Genomic DNA, 17,926 nt, shown 5'->3' with positions numbered 1-17,926 from the left:
CTACATTAAAACATGCTTTGTATCATAACTTTGGGAAGATGTCAATAGTTTTTAATTCAGCATTTCTTCTAAGGAATGTGTATACATTTCCAGTGTAACTGATGAATGACTGGGCCAAATACCTTTTCTTTTGCCCTTTCAGCCATGATGATTCACTTGCAGAGCAGTCTGGCTTACAAATATCTCAAATTGACCCTCCTGAAAACAATACATGAAAAGTACCTGTTAAGATTCTATGAGCTGAGGACATTCAGCTGGAACCTCCATTGTTTTATATGCAGTGGATGCTGATCTTGACCTTTATACATTACTTCTTAACTCGTAGTGACATCAATGTTTGCCCCGTAATCAGAAGTGTGTTAAAGAAGCAACATGACCTCTGCTCTATTTGTCTCATTACTTATGGCATGACATTACATAAGAGTACATTGTTAACTAATAAAACTTAAAAACCAATATTTGAACAATAAAGTAGTTTAAATCCTAATTATGGTCCAATTATTATTGTTTGTTAGAAGCCCAGTAATCAATTCCATTCAGTCGATGGAAACCAAGTAGTCTCCTGTCAACAGATGGTGCATTCATTGTTATTCAAAAGGTTAAAGGTTGAAACATGACAGTAGTTTTTCCACAGGATTTCACTTTTTTAATTTTCATTGCAGGTCACATCTTCTACATAATATTTAGGGACCACTATGTAGTTTTATGATGAATAAAGATGTCCTTCAATTTGTGTATAAATTATAACAGTCCACATATTTGAGTCCTCGTATTCTGACAAACAATATGATAAAATATAATGTAAATCAGTTGCATTATGAGTGTATCTGGTATTGATAACTAGTACAAAGGCATACATGATTAAGTAACAGTTTAAGAAAAACTTAATTTATTAATTACAGTACTGTGAATTATATATCTTTGAAATTTCTTACGCTTTTAACAAAGGTATCTTAGATGCTTTTTGCTTCCGTACTAATTCAGAACGTAGCAATATGTTTCCTTGAAACAATTTTTTTTGTTTATGTGCATGCCTATTGTTTTGTATGTGGTATACTGCATTCAGATTATTTTGTTTTTTTTTCCTTCTCACCTATCCACAATGCAATGCTGTCCCCATGATGCACCTCTGCTTGCTGTTTACCTGTATGTTAATACGCTTGAATCCCATTGGCCCACTGCCATCATGTGCTCGCTGCCTGCTATTTAAAGACTCAGTCGACTGCCAAAGCAATGAAGCGACCCCTCGAGGCAACTGTAGATCTGGTACTTTGACCTTTCACCTTTTGCTTTGCATGTAGCTTTTTAAATGTACTGTAGCAACTCACAGAATTTAATTTGGCTTTTTTTTAAAGCAATAAGTCTCATCCAGTATTTGTGTATGGAATCATCTACCATCAGTTATTATAAACTAGAGTAATTAACTTCAGCATAACTCTCAGATGCCAGAAGAATTCTCTGTGTTGCTTTATGTTAAAAAAAAAAAAAATCATAATACTGCACTTCAGAGAGCAAAGATTATAAGATTTTAGAATGAATGTGATTTAGGTTTCAGTTAATTATAACTAAGTAATTTGTTAAGAATGGAATATTCTATTGTTGTGCAAATAAAATTACTATACCATTGTGAATTTTTTTGTAATTTTGTAAAGTTTCGATAAAAACAAAATTATTTTGCAAATGTCAGACTTGACTGATTGTGACAGTAATTGTATTACATTGTTCTGTTAATGTTACATTCTGATTTAACAGGCTTTCCCACCTGGAGTCCTGCAGCCCCTACCAAAGAGACCAGCACTTGAAAAAAGCAATGGTACCAGCACAGTCTTTAACCCCAGTGTTTTGCACTACCAACAGGCTCTTGCCAATGCACAGTTACAGCAGCCTACAGCATTCATTCCCACAGGTACGCTTGGTTGTTATTTCAATTAATTGAAACCCCTTAAGATGAACAACCTCTGTCAAATTTCATTTTTTTAAATCTGTTCTTGTTGTTGTTGTTGTTAAAGATGTTTTCAGAAGCATGAGGGTGCAAATTATTTTCTTTTTGCCAAGAGCAGAGTAATAAAGTAGGAGATAGCGTATTGCAACAAAGTGAAATAAGGATCTCATGTGTTTCTCTTTTTGTCTGAAGGCTGTTTGCATTCCATGTGGTTTGACAGCCATGCATGGAAGTAATCGTGGGTTTTTATGCAGCAAGAAGAAATGATGGGAAAAAAATCCTTAGAAGCAAACATCTTGCAATACAAGATATAAAGTAGCTTTGAAACATTTATACATTGTTATTTTATTAATTCATATGATGTAGTCTACAATATTATGGCAAGATGCTAACAGTTTTAAACTTTGACCTCCATTGTATGTAATATTATTATCCAATATTCTCCTGCAAGCTGTAATGTATAAGAAGGAAATTTGGTGATCAAAACAGTTTGATTCCTATACAGTATGTGCATTGTAAACCTTTGTAATACATGGCTGATGACAAAAAAAGCCAACTTAATGGACAGATATGTAAATTTGGGTTGTATCCTTGTAAAATGCTTGTAAGCTCTGTAAGCTTCAGATTATGTATCTACAAAAGGTAATTTACAGTACTGGCTTGGTAAATAATGCATTAGCAGCTATCGTCATTAAGTGTTATTAGAAATTTATGCTGTCATACCATATGTACACACTTTGTTTATGTCACTTCTGCATAAAATGTATTCCACATCAAGTGGCATGTTACTTTCTCTTCTTTGTCCTCTAGGTTAAAATAACACCAAAGTGAATATTTAAAGTGATTAAATGGGGGTCATTCACAGTTTATGCCCCTGGCCTGCTTAGATTTCTGTACTGATTTGAATCTAGTGTTTGTTCAGTGAAGAACTTCCTTTTACTGTTATAGCTTCATGCCCATCATGTAATCTAATTCCCAGTAACATAAGTATACAACATGTTTCCCCTCTGCCTATAATTCTGCTAGAAGCTTTACCTTAATGCTGTTACTAATTTTATTCCAGTATCTCTAGAAGTATTTACAAGTGGGCATGTGGAAATGTTGCATGTTTCTGCTCTTAAAGTCACAGTAAATCTGGGGTGAAGTTTATTTGGCATTTTTGTATCTCTTTGTTAATTTCTGGTCATTTGTAGTATTTCCTGAGGTGATCCTCTTCATTTCTGAATTGGCTGGGCGAGCATTCAAGTCTTGCTTAACCCCATGGAGAAAAACGTTCTTACTAGATGCATAAGAAAGACTACAAATGAGCCAAATGGAAACAATTGAAACATTTATCAAATGTAAGGCATGCTTTAAACAAACTTCAGCTAACCTTTTTTCTCCCTTATTAACCTTTATTCACTTCTCACTGCATGATATACAGGGTCAGTGTTGTGCATGACTCCTGCTACCAGCATTGGTAGGTTCCTCCCTTCTTTTTCTGATATCACTTGAAAATGGGAAAGAGAAACATCTCTTACAGTTGTTTTAAAAGAAATGGTGAATGTTGCTCTATCCCAAAAAGTTTCTTTTGTTGAAAAAAATTAAATGTATGTACTTTCAATGAACATTTAAAAGCAATTTGCTTTTTAATGCACCTGTAAGAGAATATTTTTTGAATGATCAGGTTCAGCTTCTGAACAGTTTACCTATCACAGTGTCTTCTGTAACTTTTTTTTTCTATAATGACAGCACCCAAGTGTTTATTGTTATTTTTCTTGTCATGATTGTTATTACAATTATTTTATTTTGTTCTTTTCCTTTGATTGTTCCTTCATTTTCTGCAGGCAGAATCTTACTGTAGCAAAAACATATAAATCACCAGACTAAAATTCCAAGCAGATCAGTTGTTTAATATTAGGTAATTTGCCTTTTGTTGTGCACTGTGTACTAGGAAATTTTATCAGTTTCCCAGAGGATTGTCGGAGTATCACTGAAAACACGTCACAGTTTCTGATAATTGAAGCATCAGCAACTTTAAAATGAATATCAACAGCTTTTGAACATCCTTTTTTTATTATTCTAATATTTGCAGTTATTGAAATGCTATAAAACATACGTTCCTAAAAATTGACTATGACTGATATTTCTAAATATTTGCAAGCTATTTATAACTTCTCTGGGAATCACTGATTATATTGATAAATTTCCTTAATTGTGATTGTAATCAGCTTTCTTCCTCTTTTTTTTATTTTTCTCCCATGCTTTCTTGCTTTGCATTGTGATTGCATGCCATCTGCTGGTCTAACCTAACGATGGCTTGCCGCTATATAATATTCACCATGCAAAAAACAAAATACCACACCTGTTGCCATGGTTACCATAATGCTACACCTACCTTGTCATTGCTTCCATGGTTCCCTTCCTGAAAAAGTACCCATGATGTACAGTGCTACGCCTGCTACTGTCTCTGCAGCAACAACTCCTGCCACAAGTGTCCCCTTCGCAGCAACAGCACCAGCCAATCAGGTTTGCTCCTTTTAAAGCTTTCTTTCATAAATCCCTGAGCTCTAAATAAGGACTGTCGCCTCAAATAACAGTTTGGGACGTCCTGTGTTACTTTTTTTTCTTACTCATTTTTTATGAACATATTTTTTTATAAAATCCAAACGTAACCGTGCTCGTTAATGGGCTTTCAATAATGCGGAGAAAAAAGCACTTATTTAGAGTTCTCACATTTGCAAATAGTAGTTGAGTTGTGTTGCATTACTTCCTTATTTATTTTGCATGTCGTTGTTTTACTTTTTGTTTTAATGTTCCAAGTTTCCCTTTTCATCTGCATTCAGAAAAATGTCTGTCCAGTGTGAAATCAATCTCATACTTTGAATTCCAAATTTCATCTGTAAAAGGAAGGAGGCGTGCCTACCACGCACAGGAAATGTTTTTAGATACCCTCTCCCTTCGGTGGAAGGGTGCTTTCTGAAGGAAGGACTGAGAAGGAATTAGCACTTTTCAGAAACAGGAGCAAAGTTTCCTTCAGGAAAAAGCTAAAAATGGAAGGACCTACTGTATCTGTAATCCACCAGACAGGGCTCTAGTTTCCTGTTTGACCAGGCACTCAGATGGCCAGCCCACAGTGATTCTGATGCCAGGAGCTCCAGTATTTTAACCTCCTTCTCCCAGCAGGCACATCTGCAAATTAAGTGATATAATAAACCCCAGCAACCACACTAAATGAGCGAATACTGACACACACATAATTCACAGTTGATTCACGGCAATTGCACTTTCTTCTTTGAGATTTCTAAAAAAAAGTCTATCGTTGCATATAGCCTTGAAACATGTTTTGATTTCCCATTTTTTACTGTTATAAACACTGCATGCATAACTTTTTTAGATTCCATTTTACTGGTATATTTCTACATGCATTTATTTTTTTGCTTTTATAGTAACAATTGAAACAAACATAACCTACTGTAGAAGAAGATGTCAGAAGAAGTATTAGTACTTGTAAAAATTTAATGGTTTGTTTTACATGGCTGTCATATTTTTTCCTGTAATTAGTGTTTAACTGTAGTATTATTTTTTCTGTAATTAGCGTTTAGCTATAGTCAGTATGTATTATGTATTTTAAGTGTTTTTCAAATGTGCATAATCCATATTACTCATTGATTTCATTTCCTATGCTTAGGTTATAATGATAATTTAATTGATTGTGACTGGCAAGTGTTTAGACTGCATCAACTATATTAGTTTAATAAAATGAAGCTGAAGGATAATATTCTACATGTATATTGTGCAAGTATACCTATTCTAGTTCTTTCTCTATTGCGTGCCATTTCGGTTGTACAAAATAATGCACTGACTTATGTTGCACTCAGGCAAAACTGTAATCAACTGTAGTAGTGATAAAAAACTCTCCATACTTGGAAATTGGATAAACTCACTGCTACCCTACTCTTTCAGAAATACAATACTACTCAAATCTGCTAAATATTAACAGAGGTTTCTTTGTGGAATGGCTCACTGTGTCAATATATAGTTAACTTTGTGGGAAAAACGAAAGTGCTTTAAAAAGGACACTAATTAGACTTTGATAGCAGGACATAGTGTCAGTCACTCCCAACAATGATTTATATAAATTCAGTATTTAGTGTCTGGCATTTCACCTTTTTTTTTCCTTTCGTTTGACAGATTCTATATTCTAGTTAAAAACACTAAAACGAACACTGAGCATTTTGCCGTACCAATCCATACAGCTGTATTTACAGGTGATACAGATCACTGATTCCAGAATCTGTGTAGTGTTCATTTCAGTTCTACATTTTACCAGTTGATAATGATAATGACTATTATATTAATGCAATTATACATAATAATGATAAAACAATATGTATATTTACATATTGTGTATTATTATAATAATTATAATAAAACTGTGAGTATTACATATTTATTTGATATTATTGCACATTTATCTTCTCCAGTTGTTGAAGGGGACATCCCAACAATATTCTAGTCGACACAACAGAGATGTTTGTAGTTCCATACAGCTTTTAATTATGATAAAATAACAAATAAAAAAACATTAGTTTTTACAGTATACTGTATGTTGTAAAATAAACACACAGTGCTTCTACCTTATATACTTCTCAAAAGCCCATCTTCATAGCTTCCACTGTGTTTGAATGTATAAAGTTAGATGTGCAGTATAGTAATGTATCTATGTATTTTCACTGTTAAATGCCAAATACCAAAAGCTATAGTGTTCATATCACATACTGTAATAAAATACATCTTAATAGCCATGAACAGAAAAGGGCAGCAACACATAATTAATTCAGCAACTTTTTTGATATCACTGGCATATCAGTGCTGATTTGGTAATGTAAGAACATTATCAAATAATCATGAATCACTCAGCTTTAATCTGATTAAAATACTTAAGGGCACAGAACCATCCCATTTAAAGTATTATTCCTTCAGTTAGGTGGAATTCCAGGAAGTGGACACAAAAGGTGCAGATTTAATCTAAATGTAGTTTTGTTCATATAGTACCTGATTGCCATGACTGTGTATTTTTCAGAACGATTGAGCAGTGGTAATAGCAGTGATTTGTTAGTAACATTCTTGTATGAAAACATTTTTTCTTCTATTCCACTAATGTTTGTAAAGCATTTGAACATGAGCAGCACAGTGGTGCAGTGCTTAGCATTGCTGCCTTGTAGCTCTGGAGCCCTGGATTCAGTTCCTGTGGTATTGTCTACATGAAAGAGTTTTATAAGTTCTTCCCATTTTGGAGTGGGTTTCCTCCCACAATCCAAAGACATACTGATACTGTAGGTTAATTGGCTTCTGGGAAATTTGACCCAGGTGTGAGTGTGTGTGCCTTGCAATGGACTAGCATCCCATCCAGGATGTACCCTGCCTTGTGCCCATTACTTGCTGGGATAGGCTCTGGCTCCCCTGTGACCCTGTGTCGGATAAAGCAGTTAAGAAACGGATGGATATGAGTGCTGAGAGTATTAATGTTCTTTCATCATTTTTGTTTTATTTGGATTCACCAGATCTTTCTCCAATTTGTAAGTTAACCAACTTGCTTTACCACTGCAATCTTTGCAATAGCTCAGGAGGAAGGGAAGGTCTTGCATGCATGCCCACTTTTCACATAAACACGCATCAGAGCAGAAGTCACATTCACTGGAGGATTAATGCAGTTCTCCACTGTTGTGGCTGTAAGCTCATTGGATCCCAGCAGGTCATACGAATCACTGTTTCACAGCAAGCTGACGACAGTCTGACTGGGTCAAGTACACCTAGTTCCAGCAAAGTGTGCTCTGTTGTGTGCCATCCCTCTAACAACTACAGTAGTTCATGGCTTAACCCTCACCTGGAGTATACCCATTGACTTAATGTGCCTTTACTAGTTGAGCTTCTTGAGAACCACAACCTTACAGCTACATCAGTACAAAGTGGTACAGTATAGGCCTAATTAGTTGTACCTAACCTAATCACCAAGCCACGACCTATTGTTTTTTGTTTACTTCTAGACAGAACAATAGGGATTCAAAATACCCCCCAAAAAATGGTGAGATAATGCAAAACAATCATATTGTGCCTTAATAAAAAATACAGTATAAGCCTGCTGTGAAACCCCAGTATATGTTACACAGTCTGAAACAGAGACACAATAGAATAAAGGGATTTAGAAGTTAGACTGTGCATTGTGGACTTCCCTGGTGTTCATCATGTTCAATATAAATTTTAAACTTCATAAAATCAAGATACACAGAAGGAGAGCAAAATCCAAATGTTACAGACATCATTATGTGAACTCTCAATCACATAATCACATTAGCTTTCTGAGTGTTGTAAGTCATGGAACAACAGATCCATGATATATATTTAATGTACATATTAGAATGATGAACCCGTGACTCCTATTGTTAATTCTGAAGACCCCTATAAGCAGATACAGTATGAACAGTTGGTATTTTGTTATTATGACATTAAATTTTCTGCTTTTTCATGTTACTCTACATAGAAGCAAAAAAAAATATCTTTTGTTGCATGGATGTTGTTTATGCAAGAATAAAATCTATAGCTCTGTTATATATTAACATTAGAAGATCTTGGGTTATACCATTTGATTTGAAACTTCTTTGCAAATGCTTGCCTATACAGACTGTCATAGTGCACAGTGATGTGTCTGAGTGTGAATTTTTTCATTTATAGCTGGGTTCCTGTGGTGGAAAGGTGTATTCCTTAAACTTGTCATTGCATATCAAGATCCTGTAAACTGTAAAGGGGCTCAAACATGTTTCTATTATAAATATAGTTTCACTGTATTTGTGTGTTCTGAGCTTCAGCTTATATGGGTTGTGTGCACAGGTTCCGTTGATAAAAACCACAAAGCATTTATATATATATACTGTCTTTGCATAAAACTTAATCTTGAGGTATTTATGAGCAAAATAATTCAGAGTGAGTTGTGAAATATTTTACTAATGGTTATGGTAGTAAAAGAGTTTGAACCGAACACTTCATTGAACTGTAAGTGCAAACAAAATGATAAATTCACATAGAAATCATAATGTAGAAGCACAAATATTTCCAAAAAGAAATCTGCCATGTATTCAGGTGTTAAATTTTAATAATTACTTTTAGGCCACTTGGGAAACATTTAGGCATTTATTTTATTGTAAACAACATTTTATAAAATGGTGTTTATTTTCATCTCTATAATAAGAACATTAATTTTTTTAGTGTTTCACTTGGGAGAGTAAAATATTTGTTTAGATTTAGTAATATACAGAATTATATTTGTTAGTAAAAAAGGAGTTTATATGAATGTCTGATGATGCACACTCTTGCACTTTTCTGTGCCCTGTTGCAGCTCCCTCTACTGATGTGAAATGAAATTACTGTTACCTTTCCTGCACAATTGGTAGACAAACAATAGCTCTCATTTTACGTGTAGGTGTTGAACATTGAACTCCTGGTTATTCTTCAGGCAATATTTCATATACAGTATATAAATACATTATACAGCCTTCACGAGTGCATGCATATGACAATGGGTTTTAGTTGACTGCCAGTTATGTTAAGCATTGAAACCTTACTAAATAAACTTAGGCAGTATATCTCGTATTCAACTAAAAAAATATTTTATAATATTATTAGTGGTAGTAGCGTAGGCTTGCATTTAGATTATTAGTGGTAGTAGTGTAGGCTTGCATTTACTGGGGGTACAAATTCAATCCAGAAATGCAATTAGTGTATGTCATACCTATAAGTGGTATTCTTATCCCTTTCACTTAAATACTACGGTACAAATTTAAAAACTCCTGTACGTTTAAATATTAAAAACTATCAGATGAGTAGAGTATGTGCATCGTAAACGGTAAGAATCTGATGTACTATTATGTATTTGATCTGTTAAACACATCTTTTTTCCTTTTGCTTAGAAGTCACAGAATTTAGATTTTTGTTTCTGCATCAAATTGTTCAGCTCTGCCCGGAGTTTTGGATTTTGAAATCCTATTCTTTTATGGTCTGTTGTTGTAAATTCTAAAGAATGGGAGTTTGATAAATCCAGGTAGACCTGCTGTACAGATATATACTGGAATCATGTACATTTTTCTCCATTTCATCTGTTTCCAGATAATTTGTCTATGGCCTTGATTAAGTGAAAAAAATAACCTGCACAGTGCAAGTTACAGACCTGCTGCATTGATGAAGGCTTACCATTGATTGGGAGTACAAATAGACTGTCAAATTAAAAGCAACTGGCAATTAAAGTAGTTTATAATGGATGGTTAAAAGTCCTGATTGTATCAAGCCATGTGATTCTGAAGCTTTATTTTATGGATATTTAGCTTTAAAAGCTAAATTTAAAATGAAATGTTGCCGTAAAGCTGTCAGAGTCATGTCAAATTTGTATTACAGACTTTGCAGAAGGCAGATTACAGTAAACTTTTTGTCATTAAAACGTATTGTGTAAAGTTTGCTTTCTAGATGTATATACTGTATATGTATATGTATATGTATATATAGACTTATATACTGTATAAGTCTATTAGGAATAATTTTAGCACCCAAAATTTATTTTATTACAACTTCATTACTGGCACAAGTAAAAAATAAGCGTTAAAGAGTTGTGATGTTAATCTGCTTTGTAGATTTATAGCATTCATACTCTTGTCTGGACTGTTACCAGAAATGTCTGTCACTTACCATTTTAGCTGCTTAATTGCTGCAAATATAATCTAACTGTACATTTGACTTCCTTGCAAATATAAATCACTCTTCTGTTTTGACTTCTTTCCATAAATACACCTTATGGCCTCTGTGGACAGTATTTGCTGTTTTTTTTTGTTTGGTCATATCTCTTTCAACAACTGGAAATTAGGCTCTGCTATGCTAAAACTCTGGTAGTTATATCGAGTAAACAAAAGTAGGCTGTAATGGATGCTTTCACTCATACTGATGCACAGCTAAACACTGTCTGTATACATGATTAGAATGTTTGCTTTTCTGTTCTTGAACTCCCCCTCTCCCATGGTCTTTCTGTTTACACCTGCTAATGCCCTGTCCTGTACCTGAGTGAGTGGAAGTGTTACTCATCGGTCATGGCTAAATCAGACCCCTGTTCTTCCTCAAAATACTGTCCACTGCAGGTATGCTGCTGTGAAGCTGGCTAAATTAACCTGACGCCTTGCTGATCACTGGCTTTCCCTGGTGACAGGGACAAGGGCTGCTTCTGTTTGCATTGTGTCGCTGTCGCTTTTTATTTTCTTAAATCTACCGCAAACAAAAGAAGCTTCAAAGGAAATGTTGTGTTACCTACAGAGTACAATGCTAGAATACACCATTATATGTCCAGAGCCTCTGTTCGCTTGACAAGTGAAAGTGTTGTTCGAATTTTGTTTTTTTCTTTACCATTATTTTTCTGATGGACCGGGTGGCTGTTTCTCAGCATTTCTGAAACGTCGTGTATTCACTTTGCATCTTTTTAAATTGGAGGTATACATGTAGCCACAATGAAATCATTCCTCTCACAAGCTGTGTCTCACATTACATAGGTTTCTACATTACCTGAAATGTAATTGGCAACATTTCTCACCAGTGGCTTCCAGACCAAGTTAGATTGTGTTTCATGTTCTAAACTGTGACGTTGCCTAATTTGTTTTTCCTGGTGTTTGTGTTCCAAAACAGATCATCCTGAAGTAACCAACAGGAAAGGAATGGAGTGTCAAGATGCTGCACTAAGAAGCCCAAAACAGCCCTTCTGTAAATACTACCTTTCTTCATCATTAGAAGTTCAGCAACCTGCATGCTAAAAATATAATTATTAAGGACAAATCATTAACTATAACATTGAGTGCTGTTGTAATATATAAGAATTATATATATGTATTGCTAAGAAAAAGAAATATTGACATGTAAATGACACACAATCAGCAAATGTACATACACTATATAGGTAAAGGTGGAGATTTCATTCTAATGATTGTTTGCAGCTGTTCTCTGAGTAATGTGGGGTTGTTCTTTTTCCAGTTGTTTGTTTTCTAACTTCACAAGGTTCACCCTAGAAAAACACCTGATTTGCACTGTCAGAAAGAATATATAGCACTTCATGGTAAGTGCTTTAATGTATCAAACAATGTACAAATGGAAACCATGTGGAAGCCCCTCATGGTTACATCCTAGAAACACATCCATTGCACTTGGCTAGTGAATCAGCCTAGAGGGATTGCTTGATTTTTTTTTTTATTTCTTTGAAAAAATGAATGTCACACCAGATAAGCTGAGACTCTTCTGGTGGTTTTCACAAACCATACAAACCATACAAGGTATCACAACTCTTATTCCTCTTCCTTCTCTTTTGGCCTTATGGGATGGAAAGGCATTTCATTTCCATGTGGTGTTCATATTCAAAAGGTGCAGAATAGCTAGAAAATTATGATATATGAATGAAACTACCCCAAAATAAAATAATAAATGTGTTTTTTTCTTCTTCAAAGTGATTGTGAAACGAAACAGGCATGGGCTACATTTTCCAAATGTCAGTTTAAGAAGCTAAAGTTCAATTGAGAATAAAATCAGCAGCCCCTCAGCTTGCCCCAAGTGTTCTCTGTCTGCTTTTCAAATCTGGGAAGAGTAACTCTTGAGGAGGAAAATCCTGGAATTTGGAATTTGAAGAGATTTTGTCAGAGCACTGGCCATTAGGGAGTCTCAAGTTGCCTCCAGTAATGTGCCAAGGGCTTAGCAAGGCTGGTAGACTGACCAAATACACCAAGCTGTGTCTGTCAGTTTTGATAGGTTTTGTCTGCAGGCAGACGACATTGAACTGAATATCACCATGAACAGCAGATGCGATAAAAAAAAGTCTCTGGTTAATGAAATTCTCTTTGTTGTCTGAGCTCTGGCTACCTTCATAATCTTTTATGCAAAGGTGACAAGCCACCAGATGAGGAAAATGAAAATATGAAGAACTATAACACAAAAATGTGCAGTGGCTGACCTTACCAAATAGGATAATGTACATTCAAAAGAAAGGTTTAAAGCTAATTGTGTTGTTCTGTTTTGGGGGGGAATTGTAGAAGTGCCTAAAATACTTACAAGATTTGTTACGTTTTTAAAAAAAAAGTTTAATTCTGAAAAATGCCATTGTGTTTAACAAACTTCCCAAAAATTATTGGTTATTTTAAAGAAATCTAACTGTACATTTCATGGTTTATAGTTTTACAGTGTTAATACACTATTTTGTTTGAAAATGCTATCAATTAACTCAGTTACATGCTACTTTCAATGTAAAACTAAACAAGACAGCTTAGGTAGAATGTTCAATATTCTTTAATATTTTAATATTCATTTTTAATGTAGGACATGTAAGTAGTTAACAATGGAAAATGTGGTTGATAATGAGTGAGAATACAGGAAACGTGTTGTGACTATGTTATTAAAACATTAAGCTCTTAACTTAGTATGTTGAAATTCAGTCATAACAATTTATTACAAATTATATCAAACTTGTTTTCTACATTAAGAGGTTTCTGTCTGCAAGAATCACTATATAATTTCAATAGGATGTGGTCGCATATTTGATTATCATTGTATACTGTTAGCTGATATTTTTCTTAATGCTTTACAGTGTTTTTTAGCTATAACATCCATCACACTAAGAACGGATTGTTACTTTGCAGTTTTTTATCTGAATCATAACAATTTTCAAAGTGTTTGATTAACAGACAATCCACAGCAAAAATCTATGTTTCAGCATGGTTAAGGCACTGTTCTAAAGTTTAATTTTCATTCAGTATGATTTTTCTTCACAAAAGTTACAGTTTTAATGTAATTTTTGATGTGGAAAGTGATGAAAAAATATTTTATGTCAGAATTTAATTTTTTGTTATATATTAGTAATAGAAAAATATTGTAACCTATTATATTTTAAGATGAATGTAATTTATTAAGCTAAGCTTAGTCCTACTCTTGGTTTTTCAGAAGGTCTGGTCTCTTAATCAGTTCATAAGGAGAGGGTGTGGAACGAGAGTTCTTTTTCTGAAAACCATTGATGGCAAGATTCTAGATCTTTTACTTGTCACTGCCTTCATCACCAGTGCAGGACAATGGAACACGGTGTGAGCAAGGTTTTAGAATTGCTTGTATTATGTAAAAACATTTATTGTATAGGTAACATTTTACCAAAAAGTCATGTACTTTTCACTGTAGTATGGTAGTATTTCAGAACAAAATCAAGTTGTTGCTGTGGCAACCTAAAGTTGCGATGACTAAAGTTCTGTATTTTTGTAAATGACGTAATTGTTGAGTTTTCTTTTCTAGAACACTGTACCACAATAGGGGTAAAAGCAGAATATACTGAAATCATCTCTTATTTTTGTCAATATTATAAAATGTTTTTTTTCAGTAGCATTTATGTTTTTCTGCATTTTTGTTTTGTTGTTTTCCAAATAAAATAAAATTGGTAGGCTTACCGATGGCACCTAATATGACATGATTACATAATATTTACTATGATACACCAACAAAATTATCAAGCAGGAATGTCTACTTTATTTGGTACTGCCTCTTTAAAATGAACTGGTTGAAGGAACTCTTTAATAAAAAAAAAATCCAAGAACAGCGCAAACTATCAATGAAACAGGTGCTCTGTAGCTGACTGGAAGGGTGTAGGGTTGCACTTTTTTCCCTTAAGTATGTAACTTATGTTCTTTTTAATGTATATTGTAGGGTATGGCAAAGTTGGCATCTTTTTAAAATTAATACCATTATCATCTCCTATTCCTATTAGTACAACTAGTCTTAAGTGAGCATCTTGCATGAAAAGTATAAACCAGACTGGATGTTCATTTCAGTAAAGATTCAGTTCTGATTTTTTGAAAGTTTGTTGGAATAGTAAAATTACCAGTCTGAGTGACAGGTGTTTCAGCATGTCTTCTTCAGCGTTTATTTTAGTACTCTAAAGATATTTTCTTTTAAGTAGAATATATTAAGTGTACACTGCACAGTCAAAACATAAAACGTCACTATGATTTTAAAGTAAAACAGTGATTAAGCACTTTGTCAGTAGTCTGTTAATTTGGCAGAGAAAGTTTATCAGTAAACTTTGCCTTACCTTAGTATATTATTCTTAAGGCTTTATATTTGAGAGGTCTAAAATATAAAAGGCTGTAAATTATCTACTGAACTGATCAACTTCATTTTTTAATGTTTTTTTTTAATTGTAGTTTACATTATATTTTTATCTCCAGGTATTTTATTACGAGGCCAAAATTGTGCACTGCTCTTAAAGAAGCAGTCTTGAATCCTTTTTTTTTTTGCAACAAATTGCCTGATACTTAAAGATCTGTGGCGTTTGTGCTATACTGATTGGTTGTAACATTAGTACAGGCATTTTATTGCAACTGCTGTGTTGCCAATTATAATTCTAATCTGCAACACAGTAGTAAATCTACATTGCAAAGTAAAGAAGCCCTTATTGGATTTATTAGTTTCTATGTAACCATTTTAAATGTTTTATTTGTGCATATGTTATGTGCTATTTTATGTTATATAGTCAGTTGTTTTGGTTCCTGCAAATGGTGTAAAACCTATTGAGACAAAACAAATAAAAAATAAATACAAGGCAACGTTTCTTGTTTTTTTTGAGTGTGCTTATTTTATCACTTTGCTGACATATCAAATTCTCCACTTCAATGTATATAGGGTTGCTTGCTGTCTGTGTACTTTGCAGTAACATGACTCTTATATCTCTGGATGTATACAGTGCTGAGAAAGGTTTTTTTGTATATTTAAGACATTTGTCTTAAATGTAAGATATAAATATAAGAATGTATATATAAATATAAGAGAATGATTGGTCTGTTTTCTTGGGTATTATAGCCCTAAAGCATAATGAAGTCTTGATGAAAGTCTCAATATAAAATGAAGATACAGTGCCTTGCGAAAGTATTCGGCCCCCTTGAACTTTTCAACCTTTTGCCACATTTCAGGCTTCAAACATAAAGATATAAATTTTTTATTTTATATGAAGAATCACCAACAAGTGGGACACAATTGTGAAGTGGAACGAAATCTACTGGATTTTTGAAACTTTTTTAACTAATAAAAAAATGAAAAGTGGGGCGTGCAAAATTATTCGGCCCCCTTGCTTTAATACTTTGTAGAGTCACCTTTTGCTGCGATTACAGCTGCAAGTCGCTTGGGGTACGTTTCTATCAGTTTTGCACATCGAGAGACCGAAATTCTTGCCCATTCTTCCTTGCAAAACAGCTCGAGCTCAGTGAGGTTGGATGGAGAGCGTTTTTGAACAGCAGTTTTCAGCTTTTTCCACAGATTCTCGATTGGATTCAGGTCTGGACTTTGACTTGGCCATTCAAACACCTGGATACGTTTATTTGTGAACCATTCCTTTGTAGATTTTGCTGTATGTTTGGGATCATTGTCTTGTTGGAAGATAAATCTCCGTCCCAGTTTCAGGTCTTTTGCAGACTCAAACAGGTTTTCATCCAGAATGGTCCTGTATTTGGCTGCATCCATCTTCCCCTCAATTTTAACCATCTTCCCTGTCCCTGCTGAAGAAAAGCAGGCCCAAACCATGATGCTGCCACCACCATGTTTGACAGTGGGGATGGTGTGTTGAGGGTGATGAGCTGTGTTGCTTTTACGCCAAACATATCGTTTTGCATTGTGGCCAAAAAGTTCGATTTTGGTTTCATCTGACCAGAGCACCTTCTTCCACATGTTTGGGGTGTCTCCCAGGTGGCTTGTGGCAAACTTTAGACGAGACTTTTTATGGATATCTTTGAGAAATGGCTTTCTTCTTGCCACTCTTCCATAAAGGCCAGATTTGTGCAGTGTAAGACTGATTGTTGTCCTATGGACAGACTCTCCCACCTCAGCTGTAGTTCTCTGCAGTTCATCCAGAGTGATCATGGGCCTCTTGGCTGCATCTCTGATCAGTCTTCTCCTTGTCTGAGCTGAAAGTTTAGAGGGACGGCCAGGTCTTGGTAGATTTGCAGTGGTCTGATACTCCTTCCATTTCAAGATGATCGCTTGCACAGTGCTCCTTGGGATGTTTGAAGCTTGGGAAATCTTTTTGTATCCAAATCCGGCTTTAAACTTCTCCACAACAGTATTACGGACCTGCCTGGTGTGTTCCTTGGTCTTCATGATGCTCTCTGTGCTTTCAACAGAACCTTGAGACTATCACAGAGCAGGTGCATTTATACAGAGACTTGATTACACACAGGTGGATTCTATTTATCACCATCAGTCATTTAGGACAACATTGGATCATTCAGAGATCCTCGCTGAACTTCTGGAGTGAGTTTGCTGCACTGAAAGTAAAGGGGCCGAATAATTTTGCACGCCCCACTTTTCATTTTTTTATTAGTTAAAAAAGTTTCAAAAATCCAATAGATTTCGTTCCACTTCACAATTGTGTCCCACTTGTTGGTGATTCTTCACATAAAATAAAAAAATTATATCTTTATGTTTGAAGCCTGAAATGTGGCAAAAGGTTGAAAAGTTCAAGGGGGCCGAATACTTTCGCAAGGCACTGTAAATTTGATTAAACATATATCCCAAAGATATAAGTTATATTTGGATTATGTAAGTAACAAAATGATCCAACTGTAAATATCCTTGTGTGAATAGGTATGTGAGAACTCTTTTATTTAGTAAATGATGCACCTTCTTGAGCAGCAACAACCTTAATAGGTCTCTTAACTTTTAATAATTTTGGCTCATTCTTCATTACAGAATTACTTCAGGATATTTCAGTGTTTTCTTATATGGATAGCATCCTGCTATAAATTTATTTTTTAAAAAAAAGTAAATCTGCTTGTATGTTTACGATAATGGATTGTCATGCTGCATGACCGACTTTTGGCTTATCTTCAGCAGATGAGTTTATACCCTGACCATCAAAATTTGATGATACAACATCAAATCCATGATTCCATCAACGATGGCAAG

General features: G+C 34.5%; 1 protein-coding gene across 16 annotated transcripts in view; it reads left to right on the top strand.

Annotated features, from left to right (window-relative positions):
- Nucleotides 1–15,571, top strand: part of mbnl2 (muscleblind-like splicing regulator 2) — an 84,205-nt gene extending 68,634 nt beyond the window's left edge. For 5 of the 16 annotated variants that reach the window (XM_015363407.2, XM_069179146.1, XM_069179148.1 and 2 more), the window contains 5 exons: nt 1,213–1,266; nt 1,753–1,906; nt 3,366–3,401; nt 4,356–4,450; nt 11,639–11,741. In XM_015363407.2, coding sequence (XP_015218893.1) covers nt 1,213–1,266; nt 1,753–1,906; nt 3,366–3,401; nt 4,356–4,450; nt 11,639–11,653 — 354 coding nt within the window. In that variant the 3' untranslated portion in view covers nt 11,654–11,741. Of the gene's footprint in view, nt 1–1,212; nt 1,267–1,752; nt 1,907–2,134; nt 2,831–3,365; nt 4,451–11,638 lie in introns of those variants that run through there. The other 11 variants (XM_069179151.1, XR_011181680.1, XM_069179152.1 and 8 more) reach the window with 11 other exon arrangements.
- The last annotated feature ends 2,355 nt before the right edge of the window (nt 15,572–17,926 follow it).

The sequence above is a fragment of the Lepisosteus oculatus genome, chromosome 15 (genome assembly GCF_040954835.1).
Source record: "Lepisosteus oculatus isolate fLepOcu1 chromosome 15, fLepOcu1.hap2, whole genome shotgun sequence".
NCBI classification, from domain to species: Eukaryota; Metazoa; Chordata; class Actinopteri; order Semionotiformes; family Lepisosteidae; genus Lepisosteus; species Lepisosteus oculatus.
The sequence above is the reverse complement of the archived record's forward strand: the minus strand, read 5'-3'. Positions and strand labels throughout refer to the sequence as shown.